This window comes from Centruroides sculpturatus, unplaced genomic scaffold (genome assembly GCF_000671375.1).
Source record: "Centruroides sculpturatus isolate CEXI.00-Female unplaced genomic scaffold, Cexi_2.0 scaffold535, whole genome shotgun sequence".
Lineage (NCBI taxonomy): Eukaryota > Metazoa > Arthropoda > Arachnida > Scorpiones > Buthidae > Centruroides > Centruroides sculpturatus.
The window spans coordinates 396,258-410,277 of NW_019384785.1; the positions used below are offsets into that span (position 1 = coordinate 396,258).

At 25.5% G+C, this 14,020-nt stretch overlaps 1 protein-coding gene across 3 annotated transcripts in view; it reads left to right on the plus strand.

Annotated features, from left to right (window-relative positions):
• Nucleotides 1-14,020, plus strand: part of LOC111629247 — a 235,408-nt gene that overhangs the window by 120,655 nt on the left and 100,733 nt on the right. For 2 of the 3 annotated variants that reach the window (XM_023373129.1, XM_023373130.1), the window contains exon 3: nucleotides 2,718-2,834. In XM_023373129.1, the coding sequence (XP_023228897.1) occupies nucleotides 2,718-2,834 (117 nt within the window). Of the gene's footprint in view, nucleotides 1-2,717; nucleotides 2,835-2,991; nucleotides 3,397-14,020 lie in introns of those variants that run through there. The other variant, XM_023373131.1, reaches the window with a different exon arrangement.

A 14,020-nucleotide genomic window follows, 5' to 3' on the forward strand; every position in this document is an offset into this window, starting at 1 on the left:
ATTTACTATCAATTTTTATAAATGTATAATGTGATAAAGATGAAGTTTATGTTAAATCTCTTTTTGTATCAATGAAAGAAAATTTATACAAAAACATCTTTCAAATCTTCGTGTTATTTTAACAATAACCAAATGTTTCTTCACCTTTTTATGTTTAAAATAAATCAATCATAGAAAAAAAAACTAAATAATATTAAAATAAATAATATGATCATTAAGTCAAATCAATTTTCATTTATTAAATAATTAAAGAATATTTAAACAAAAAAAATTCAATTATTAAGAGAATTCATAAATTTTATTTTAAAATTTCGTAATGGACATAACTAAATCCTGTAAGAATTTTAAATTATAAGTAAGTCACTTTATAACTCGGCCTAATTTTATTACAGAAAATGCACTTCAAATTTATCTTCTGGTACTATAAATATTTACTCAAATTATTATTATAGAAATTTATGTAATTTTTAATTATCATACAATTTTGACTTAATTAATTAAAATAATTAAACAGAAATTTTACAATACTTATAAAGAAATTAAGAAGTTTATTTGAAAAAAACCAATTTGTATTTTAATAAAACGGCTAAATATGAGAAATAACTGTAAATTTAATTATCAATTTTCAAATTGGAGATATATTAATATATTTCTCTTTTAATAATTCTTTATATTACTCTCAATATTCATTTCATGAAATCATTCAGTACAGTTAATTGTTATTTTAATTTAATTTAATTCGTTTTAATATGGCTATCAATGCACAATTCTAATATTACAAAATAATAGGTTTTTATTTCGCTAATATATTGTACTACAAGATAAATAGATTTGAATTTCTCGCATACTACGAATTTTTATATATTTCAACTTATGAAATTTATTCTTCACTTAATACTAAAATTATTCAAAAATGTTTTCTCATACTTCATATTTGTATATTAATCCCATAGTTTTTTATGTTTATATTATATATTTCACAAATTAAAATCGACTATTGATGTAGCAAATTCATAATTTACATATAGAGGCAAAACAATAATTATAATCTTCATTTAGTGTTAGATATTTATAATCCTGTGCAAATATACCTGTATGAAATGTTGATTTCTCTCCAGAGAACGTTTTAAAAATGCCATTTTTTAAAATGAAAATTAATTTATAAAGATTGTATAAAAATTCGTTTCGAATTTTTATGTAATCTTTAGGAATCAATAACAACATTAAAGGATTAATTAATTTAACGACATCCATACTAAATTCGTGACTCGTACGCCTCATTGAGGAATTAATAACTTGTTAAATATTTTCAATAACAAAGAAAATCTAATTTCTTTTTTTCTTATGCCGGTAATTCATAACATTTTTAAAGAATAGCACAATGCATGTCACGAGTAGCTTTAATTAATTATGAACTGCTTTAATTTACATTATATATATGTATTCAGTATATATAAAAATTTGGTGTGCATTATTTAAAACTAGAAAATATTCAGAATAAATATTCTTTTGAAATGTTTACAAGGTTCTAAATGAATTTCGTGCAGCTACTAACCAAAGGATTTAATAAAAATAAAAAGTAATTTCAATTGAATTGTAAAATAATTATATAATTCTTATTTGTAATTTTACTCTTTCTATTATCAATTCTCGACAAATAACGATATAATTTATAATTAATATAGTTAATTCTTTTCTTGTTTTTTCCCAATAAAATAATATATATTATTCAATATAGAGCTTATATATAGTGGATTTATTTGTTTGTACAAAGGAGACATTTTGAACGTCTTTAGACAAAAAGAATATTTATAAACTTTGGAAATAATTCATAAAAGAAAATATATATATATTTTTTTTTCTTTTCTTCTATATTATAAATAAATGTCAAGATAATTCACATATTTCCTAGAAGATTATATTTCTCGTGACATTTCAATGCAAACTTTATATACGATAAGATTATTTTTGCATTGATTACTTCTGTAGAATAAATCTCATAATTGGATCATCTTCTGTTGATAAATAGAATATGCGCTCGACCCAAAACAATATTTGTAGTAAGAAACAGTATCGAAAGTTACTGTAAATATGTTGTATAAATATACAGAATATATATAATAAATCTCCTTTTATTATAGTTCAAAACACGTACGAAATTATTTTAAATTTTGTTGCAAAAACATTTTTTTCTTCTGCATATTCACATCAAATTGAAATTTTTTCCACTGTTTTGAATAAAAAAAAACAATTCAAGTAAACTCTAAAGTGCTCGAAAAAGATAAGATTTTGCAAATTTTTCTGTAGAATTTAATATAATACAGTAAAAATAATTTTAAAAAGTCGAATTTTCTTTCAAATGTCCGAAGAACTTTCTAATGGCCAAAAAATAGTTTTTAGTTTACAAAAAATTATTTATTTAACAAAAGAAATAATAATATTCTTATTATATTAAAATATTTTAATATTAATTTTCTGTTCTGAATTTTAAATGTTGAATAATTCAATAAATAAATAAATAAAATTATATAACAATACAAGGGAGAAATAGGTATTTCCTCTAATTATTAGAGTTTGGGAAGTATTTATTGATATGTTTATATTAGGAACTTATTAGTTATATAAGGAAACTAATTAGCGCTATCTATATAATTTATTGTATAGAAATTGATCAATAGTAGAACAGGAGACATAATCTGATTTTCAATAATGTATAGACACAGACTGGCCAATTGAAGAGAGTCAATCTACAAGCAGTAGCAGTGGTGGAGGCATCCACAGTCGTGCAAGACATCAAGCTCTTCCTCATCCAAACGTCCCTACAATTCTGCACTGTAAGTAGCTTTTTGCATTATTTAAAAATTACAATCTTAGTTATAAGTTTTGTTTGCTATAATATGTTTGTATTATCGGTTTCTCTTACATATGTGACAATATGAATGGTGCACTTTTATTATCTGACAAATATTTCTTTTGTTTCAAATATAAAAGTTTTATGGGATACACTGGCATGTAGACTATGAAACTAAATAACAGACAGAAAGATACTGAGTTGCTACCAAGCGAGAAGATAAAATGGAATATTCTTGTAAGCGGAAAGAAGATATCTGGCAGAGTAAGAAATTTATTTCAACGAAACGGATAGGGAAGCTTTTAGATATTCTAGGGTGGAAAAAGGCCACTTTATCGATTTTTTATTTGTATGAAAGGGACATATCCAAAACCGCCTCTTCTTTAAATATCGATTTCGAGAAACCTAACAATCTCGACACTTCTTTTTAATAATGCATCACGTTAATACAGAAAACATGTAATTTATCTTCTAGTTTTATTATGCTTTTTATCCACAATAATTCAATATTTAATTTGTATCAATTTACATTTTGAGTTGTCTGTTTCCGAAATTTTTTAGCTTTTCTACGAAAGTATACAAGTTTTTATTTTCAAAATAAAACATTTCATTTTTCAGCTTTATGATGGTAATATTAATATATTACCATCTTTGTGAAACAATACGGAATTTAACCTAATTATTTTATCTAACAAATGAAAGATATAAGAACTAGGTACTTGATTTGTACTATAAAAATAAAGTGATTTCTCTACTCAATTTTAGACAGAGTAGATCTAGTGAAATTTGAGTTTTGTTTCTTAAAAATAAGTCGGATTTATCATTAAATATATTCTCCGCTTTCTATTAAATTATGCAAATATAAAGAATAATGAATGTAAACTGAAAGATTTTACATAATCCATACATTCTTTTGGAGACTTTATTCTCTTTACAAACTGCTGGAGCAAGAGAATCTTTATCATTAACTTTTACTTCGATGGTTCAAAATGAAAAAATGAAAGATATTTTTGCCTCATAAAAATTCACAAAACATATTTTTCATTTTATTAATGCAACTCGTAATGGATTGTTTAAATTCTTTAAAAGAATTGGATAAGAGCTCAATATTTTATTTTCTACTCTTATGCCACTAAATATGAGCTAACAAGCGAATTGGATGAATGTCCAACAGATAATGACAAGAAGAATAGCGTAATATTTATTTAACACAAAAATTTTCTTTAAAAAAAAGTAATAAATAACATTTTATATTTCAAATTAAAATTTAATTTGTTGGAATTTATCACGAGTCGCATCTTGCAAGATCTCATCCATAAAATTATCATTACATTCCAAACACGATCTATAAATAAATTCAAATATAAAATTACACAGCGGAAGAAGAATTTTCATTTAATACACATAATTAATCAAAGAATTAAAAAAGTGAAATATCAATAGGAGAGGATGCATCAAGATGGTAGACCTTGTTTGTGAACCAAACATCTGTTAAGTCTATCAAGAGAAATTTAAGGAAATCCGCATTGTATCGATTGTTTTATCTACTTATTTTTATGGAAAATATTATAAATAAAAATTTATGTAAAAATTCTATTTTGTAAGTTTATAAAACGGGGGGAAAATAATCGATGAAGTTGTTAATACATTCATTTCTGTAAATTAATTTTCAAAAGCACTTTAATAATTATTTTTTCCGTTAAGTACATTGATGAAAATGTATTATTTGGATAAATATTAAAAGAATGCAGCTCTTAAAAAAACGTTATCGCGAATATTTAAAAAATATCAAATGCATCTGTGTTTATAATTTATAAATACGTTACAGCGATTTCCTAAATCTTATTTCCTTCATGAAAATTATGATTTTTTTTCTGTCGTTTGAGATAAATAAAGATTAAAAACACCGCAGGGGTTTTCTTTTATCTGCTCGATGTTTTGTAAATGGCGCCCGCGCGACGCGCCATCTATTGTATAGAAGTGGAACGACGAAGGTAAGTAATTTTCTGGATTGTCACTAATCTCATTGAAACAGAAGTTTCGCCTTTAACGGAAGATTCAATTTATCGAAATAAATATTTAAAAAATAAAAAAGAAATTGAAAATGACCAAAAGAAGGTGAATATTTGATAAAATGTTGAGTTTGGCAATATCTAATATCGAAAAAAGCGTCATTAAATAGCAAATTGATGCTTCTGTTGCACACGAGATATTTCTACTGTAAACGAAATCTTATCAGCTATCTGGTCAGGTACAACTCTTGTCCAAATTACTCGCGTGTTACTGGAGATGTAATCTTTCTAGCACTCGCATCGAATTACTTTCTTTCCGATAAAATAACAGAAGCGAAATTGGGATGTAATCGGGTGGAAAAAATCTCCTGTTTTGCAACGTATCAGTACGCAGAAGAATTGAAATTATTGTTAACATTAATGTGTACTATACACATTTTATCTCTGTACAGTTTACGTGAGAAGAGTAATGAACAAATGCTTCCTACAGCGTAGCGCCATCTGGTGTTTCGTTTAAATATAAATTTGATTAAATAAAATTAAATAAAAATTAAACGCTTTATTAAGCTCTTGTCATTATTATAAACATTAATAGTTTAATTATAACGATAATAATAAAAGATTAAAAAGCAAAAGAATTTAATAAATGTATTTTTAAATAAATTTATTTAATAAAAAATAATAACAACAATTAAACGAGTATATTTAGAAGAAAAAAAAACAATATGAAAAATTTTAAAGTAATAATATAAAAAAAGCTTGTATCATGTGCTGACATCTGGTATTCTCATTTGAATTTAAATTTTCGTCGACAGATGGCAGGATGTAACTGTAGTGCTCTATTTAATAAATGTTTGTCATTTTAACGTAAAAACTGTATATTTTATTTTATTTTTCTCTCTTATCTAAAAGTAATAATTTTAAGCAAAATTCGTAATTTAGTTTCATAGTTAATTCTTTGATAATTGCGAGTTTTCATTCAAATTTTGTGAGTAGTCATTAATGAGAAAATTAATGGATCATTTACTAATTGATTAATGGTACTATTATAATAATATTAATAATTTCTGCATAATTACTGCGATCGGAAGTTGATAAGTCAGATTATAATTATTATCGTTAAAATTTAGTAAGTGAAAAATGTTCATTAGTTTTTAGTAAAGAATTAACATGGAAACTAAATAAGGCCGTCTCGTCCAGGGAATAATAAACATAGAAAATCGATCATATCAAGAAAAATGTATACATAAACTTAATTAGATTTAAGTTTGACTTACTGTTTAATTCGATTAATTTAACAATTAAATTATTTTAATAATATTTAGATATTAAATTATGTACTTAAATTTAATCTGTTTGATAAGTTACGATGTAATTGTTAATTCTTAACAAATAAAAATATCAGTTTTTACTCATTTTAAAATAATAATAGAATAATTTTTTTTTAATTTGGACCATGAAAAATTGCGGAATATACAAAATTTATTATATACAATTAATTAAAATAGTTTAATTAGATGAAACCAAATTCTTTTTTCTTTTATTTTTCTAATTGAAATTCACGCAAAAATTTTTTCTAGCATAATTACTGATTAATGAATAAACGTACATTTTGATTAATTAGTAAAAAAGTGCGAAACACTTGCGATGTTTGGCATACATTGTGTAAATGAGAATTTTTTCCCCCTCTCTTAAAAAGTTACATGCTTTTCAATGTTTTTTTTTTTTTTTTTTTATAAGGAAATTTTGAATAGATTTTTAGAATTTAAGATGTCAAAGTATTGAAATATTAAATTGTTATTCTTATACGATGAAAACTTAATTGCATTTCATTGATATCTGTACATTATTAAATCTTCAAAGTCAATCATATTACTGTTACATGCATCAAATTAAGTCATAAATTGAATAGTTTGATATAATATTTAAATTTTAATTGTATATATATTTTTAGTTTTGATTTGAATTAAAGTATTTTAAGCAAAAATTGGTAACAGCGTGCCATTGGATTCATGCCCAGAAGCCAAAATGAAGAGAATAGTCATTTGAAACGTAATCAGGCAACTTCGTTTGCCAATAGTATCAGGCGAACAGAACGGAGTGAAACATTAAAGAAAGGATAGGCTTTAGCGGGCAAAGTATCCATTAAATGAATTGTTTAAAAGGTTATTTTATGATTTTCATAAGCACGGTTGTTCAAAATTTCCCAGTTTTGACGATATTACCAGGGAACCTTACCAAGTTCGCAAAGACTACAATATTCGTAATACTCTGATTCTGTCAAACTACTACTACTTTTTTTATTTTTAAAATAATTTAGCTACAAAATTTAATTTCTAATCGCTATTTCTATCAATAATTCTGTTAAGTAAATAGACTTATTACATAATTTATTATTTTGTGCTGTAATCTTTTTGATACGTGTACGCAAAATGTCTTAAAACACGAATAAATTGAAAGGCACTGACCAATTTACTGTTGTTGAAAAATAGAATACACCAGATACTGCGTTCATCTTCTCTTATCTATTTTGTCGTTTTAGCTTCGTTGCAGTAAAATTAAAGTGTTATATATCAAATACATATAGGCCTCTTGTGGAGTGTAGCTTCTGCAAAAATCTACTTCTTAAGTTTCATTAACTACAGGCCTATATAATATATAGTAGAATCTTCTTATTGCAATCAGTTAAATTATTCTCGATCTTTTAATGTTATCAGAATTAGCATGTCCCAAAGCGTAGGTTATATTTATATAATAATAAGTTATATTTTACTTTATAAAGAATATTATATTTATATAAAGAAATAAATACATTTATAAAACTTAGCTTAAAAATAGGCATTTTAAATCAGTTTGCTTATTGTAATCAGAGGTAAATAAATCTTTTCGTGCTGTTGTTTCAACATGTGGCTAATAAAATGCATTCGTTATCATTTATCGTTATTAGTCTTAACCAGTGCTTTAAATGTTATTTATTAATCGTTTTAATTGTTATTGCTTGCAGTACAGTAGCTTTAATTGCTGGAATTTCTGACTTCAATTATACGCTAGATGTTAAAGATGGTACAACCAAAAAGAAAGAAAAAATAATAATAAATATTAATTAAAAATTATAATTAAGAAATCTTCAATTTATACATTTTTAATTGTTTTAACATGCCCTTTAATATAGGAGTCAATAAAATTAGAATTTATGCTTTTAGTATCAACTTATTTAATTATATCGCTCAATGTTATCAATCGTTTATTATCATCAGTACAAGCCAACCCCAAAATGATTAAATAACCAGATATGTAAATTTAGATTTTTTTTCAGTTTATATATTTAATTTATTGAAATAAGTAATAAAAATTATTTATTTAAATTTATTTTGGCTTAATACTTACAATTAAATAACAAACATTTCTATAATTTTTTATCAAAAGTAAATAAATCTGCTAATTGCAGATCATACATGTTTAAATATCAAACTATTCATATAGCTGAATAACAATAGAGGAGAAGGTGGTATTGTGGAACCCCAATTACATTTTAGTGAATTGTAAACAAGGTATCATAACTACACCCACATTTTTTGTGCGAAAAGTACTAAATGTTCCTAATTGGATTTTTCGCTAGTGTAACTATAAGTATGATTTTTGAAGGCTTCTGTACAAAAAGTCAGAAAGTAGGCTTAGAGAAAATCGGGTGGTAATATGGAACCTTACTGTATATTTTCAAAAAATGCTTTAATGTAGCCAAAAACAAATAGGAAAGTACAAAGAATGTTAAATAATTACAAATTTATTTACTGCAATGTATTTTATCGCAAAAATGCTTTTATAATAGAAATACATGACCTCCATCAACAATATATATTCCAGCAGCTCTTTCTCGATATTCTCAGGAAGAATTGACTTTCTACCTAGTGTCTTTTTCACAAATTGCTCCGGACGAATGTATGCTTGCAAATAGAGAGTTCGGAGGAGTTGAGTTCCATATTACTGTAAAAGCATCAATGGGGTCCGTATTTCACGCATCGCCATCTTGAATTAACTTATGTCTGTCAAGACAAAAATTTAAAAAACGTGAAAATCACACAGATTAATATGTACTGTACCCCTAAGTCTCTGGAACGGAATACATGCACCAGTGAACCTACAACTACACGATTTATATTTTAAAAATAATTAAATTCACTTAGCATTCAAAACTTGCGNTAATTCCGTATTCAAATTTTACTAATTAATGTCGCTGAATCGATAAAAACGCGACACTAGAAAATTCAAAACAATAATAATCTCTTAGTAGTAGTACATTTCCATATGCTAATTTCCAGGAGTGCCGTACTTTTCTGGTAAGTCTGAGTGAAAAATTCCTTGAAATTCGAGTCATTTACTACCAATAAACGGGCAAAGTTTTAAACCAGTGATATATAGAGTGTATACCGGAATGCACGAAGCTCGTGAAGGAAAAAAGAAATTTGTTTTGCAATATTAATTGATGCAAAGAACGGTTTGCATGCCGTAGCTGCACGCAGACATTATATTTCACTCAAACCATTAACTTATGGATATGGGGACTAAAAGCGCGGTTCACGACCTTGGATATACAAATTAAATTTCCTGCGAAATCTAATCGAGTTAATGATAATTAATTCGCACTTAATTCAAAAGCCGGAGAGAGAGAAAGAAAAAAATCTTCGTATAAACAACGTTTTAATTAAAACGCGCATCAATTAATATCGCCAACAAATTGGAAATATATCTCTCTCTCTCCCTCATTAATGTTCTTCTTATTTTTCATCCCAGCCGATTTCAAAAGCTTCTCTCCAGCTAAATGATTAAGAAAGCGTTATATTTTGATATTGTTAATTAATGGTATTAATGCGTGCAACCGATGGTTTACAGAAATGCATAAAAAGATTTTTTCTGACTTAATTAGAGAGAGATTCTTTCTAGAGTTGAAGGTCAATAAAGTCAAAGGACGTCCGGTCTGCTTCGATCGGATAATGAGCTATAATAACATGCAATTAAATAATACCAACCAGTTGAGATTCGTTATTAAAATCGGTCAGATTTATTCCATTGGTTTTAAATTCGGAATTACAATAACAAATAAAGTTTCGTCTTAATGCCCACATGGTTTGTAGAAGCTCCCAAATGGAGCTTCGTACTCAAAACGCCACCAAACTAAATCAGTTTTAAAGTACTCTTTTTCTCAGTCGGAAATGTTATATTAAAAAAATAAATTGCTATATATATATATATGTATGTATAAATCAAAGTCCGTATCCAGCTTCTACAAAGTCGAAGGAATTTACCCGTTTTCCGAGGATTATCGGAACCAAATCGTGTGAAAGAATGCACGTCTCACGCCTTCGCTTCGACGTTTTGCCAACTGTGACTAATGACGAATGAAGTTTTTACACCTGGACGCTTTATTATTAATTGTTCTTAAACTTTCAATTAAATGAAAAAAAAAAAAGAGTATGCGTGTTTTATTTAAATTTCCTTCGATTTACGAAACGTCTCGACCATAATAATAACAGCTCAAATTTCACATCCTTGTTCTTTTTTAATTCAAAATTAATTTCTTCTTTTCATTTTCTGAAAGTTTCATATTTTATGATTGTTTTATTTCGTTGTTCTGTAATTCGATTCCGAACGTTTCCTATTGTTTTTTCCTCTCGATTTTTCGCATTCAATCGCTCATTTCGTTTTTTTTTTTCTTCTTCTTCTTTTTATTTCAAATTTCTCATCTTCCTGAATTTTTTATTTTTAAATTTTTAACTTCTCTTCCTCTCACTTTTTTTTTTCTTTTCTAATTTTCCAACCAAAAATTGATCTCTTGTCTTTACTTTATTTCTATTGAATAACTCACAATTGTGTCGAATTTTTTACCATTAACTCTACGAATATTTCGTATTATTCCATTCCGACCAGTAGAAAATGTAGTAATTTGTTTATATTTAATCGAATGCGTAAAGAATTCGGAAGTATGCAGCAACTCGATATTCTTTGTATATACAAACACCCACGTATGCTTCGATATATATATATATATACATAAACAGACACATTCACACACTATAAAATATTATCTAGAATGGAGTGCGAAAAATAAATAACACTTTTTATATTATGTATTTTCACATAAATTATTCTTTTTTTTAAATTCTATCAATAACAGTTGTCTATTTTAAAAGTCTGCATTATTTGTGTTTTATTCCTTGTTGATTTTCATATTAACATTTTTCATTATTTTGATTTCAATGTTTTTCGACAGATAAGCTTAATAGTAAGAAATCAATTTATGATATTTTTGTGAAACTTTCTAAAATTTATTTGAATCTGTATACAATTACAACTCGTGTGCGTGATATTTCTGTAATTTTTTAATTAAATTTAGCAGTGCATCGTTTGAATTTGCTTTTTTTTTTCGGTTTATAAAATCTTGTAAGAAAAATGTTAGGAAATTATCAAGAATATCATTAACAATGAATGTCAAGAATGCGATTTTACCAGAAGTTTAACGGATGAGATATTATCCATAAAAGGAATGAAGGAAGTTTGAAAATAACCTACTTAAATTTCCGATCGGAAAAAATGCTTAGTTTGTAAATTTGAATTTTTAATGATAAGCCTGAAAACGATAAAAATTTCTATAGAATTTTAAAATGATGGATGAATCATAGGAAACATTTTTGTGTGATTAGAAATATACATTAATAAAAAAAATTTTCAGATACGATTAAATAAATAAATTAGAATTTAAAATCAATAATTGAATTGAAGAAATAGTTCAAAACCACTTGCTTTATTCAATTAGGTAGAAATTTATGTTATATATATGGTTTTGCTGATCGATTACTGAATAACGTATATTCGATCAAATAATATATATCTAAATGAATTGAAATTTATGGCTGTATTAGCATTTAAGGAAAATGCTAATACAGAATTTCCAAATAAAACTTATTAATTATTATTGTCATTTACGTATAATATGATTTACAACATGACTTTAGCAAATTTTTATATTTATTTGTAAATACTGTTTATAAACGGATATTTTTTCTTTTAAAATAATTAATTTAACTTAAAGATTTACAAAATTATTTTCAAGTTTTAAATTTCCTTAAATAATTGAAATTATATAAGTTTATAACATATTCTCAGATAACCTAAGATTAAATCATCTTATTCAATATATTTTTTTTCAATATTTTTAACAATGTAAGTATAATCAAAGTATAAAATGGCACTTTTTATGCTCATTTTAGACTTTGCTCATTTTAGACTTTTTTTATTATAAAAATAATAAATCTGTGGTTTATTATTTTATGATACAATAAGAAGTTCTTTAAATGGCGACAAGTATGAAGAATACCCTATTATAATCCGATAAGCAATGATTATTTTGTAATATGATTTGTAGAATTATAAATTTTCGAAATCATCATAACGATAATATAAAAATAGACCGTTAAAAAAGAGCATTCGTTTTTTTAATTCCTTCACAAATCATTTATCTATGATTGAATATTTCAATGTAAATTAGATACCTATACATAATTAAAATTTATCCAAAAAAGAAATTTATCAGAAGAAAGAAAATTATGATTTTCCCTTTTATTATATTCTGACTAAATTTTAAAATTTATATGATAGATGAGCATAAACTTAAAAGAATAATAGCGATAAAGACAAGATTGATTAAATGAGATAGAATTGTACCCGCGAGACTTTTACAGTGATATAAAGATATGCTATAAATACTGTAGTTCACTAGATAAATTTCCCATTGGGATGTTGCATTTTACTTTTTGAATAAGATAACATATTTTAAATTTAAAATCTAAAACTGTATAATATTTAGAATTTTGTTACTTTAATCTCGAATTTTCTATTTCCATCAATTTACAGTGAAACATCTGAATAACAGACACTGACAGGAACATAAAAGTGGTCGTCGTTTGTGTCTATTTTTGTTTTAAAAAGTTAGTGAAATAGCTGCCGTTTAATGGTAGTCGCTGTATTTCAACTTCAAGCATGTTTTTCTAGAATTCGTTCTGTGTCGGCTATGTCTAATGAAAGAGTTGAATACATTTAAAGCAAACGAAACATCTATTGACCCTAATTAAAAATAGTTTTTTTACTGTTTAAGTTATTTTTGAAAATAAAATTTACAGAATGAGCTATTCAAAAACCTTATAGTGTAGAGTAAAATAATAATACTAATGAAAGACAAATATTAATCCTGTGATTTAAGTTTCTATAGAATTCAAAGTTATGGGTTTATAATTTGATATAATTTGATCAAAATAACATCAAAGTCATTCCTACTCCAGGTTTTAATAATAAAAACGTGAAAAGAGATAAAATACTGTTAAATATATATATATATATATTTAACAGTATCTAGAATTCGAAATTATCTGTTATTTGTGAAGCATGTCGCAACCCATCGTCGAAAAGAGTAGATCTTACTCTTGGAGACAAGTTTCAAAATTTTTCTGAGTTAGATCTTTAAATATTGGAAACGAATGGTAATAAATAATAGAAACTATAGAAAATAAGATTTCGCAATTTATACTTTTGTTGGAATATCAATTATTGATTTAATTGATATTCCATTGCTGAAATACCATAGATTATTAAAACAGTTAGATAATAAAACCTTAAATAAAAGTATATTTTTCATATGTCAAATAATAAAAATAAATGTAAATACTGTATATTAATAGAAATTTTGATAGGACGAGGGAACTGTTGATACACTATTGCTGAATATTAAAAGAATTAACTATTCAACAATAGTTGAGAGCAGTTGATTTATATCGGAGCGTCATACTTTATCTTTCACTTATGTTAACCAAATTCATTGCGAATCAAGCTCGCTCTTAATGGGCGAAATTGTTACCGGCCATATATACACTTAATGTGTTGGTACCTCGCATTAACTAATCAATCAATCATCGTAGTTGATGTAGGGCCTGTATTATAAAATTTAAAATAATAAATCGATTAATTATAAAAATAAGTTTATGCTTTCGACAAATCTAAAGCAGTTCTTCGTGATTCATTTAATATGCAATTAATTATTCTAGATGTTTAACGTCTTAATGAATTACTCTATTAATTACAGCGAATTTTGGTCATTTTATTAATAAAT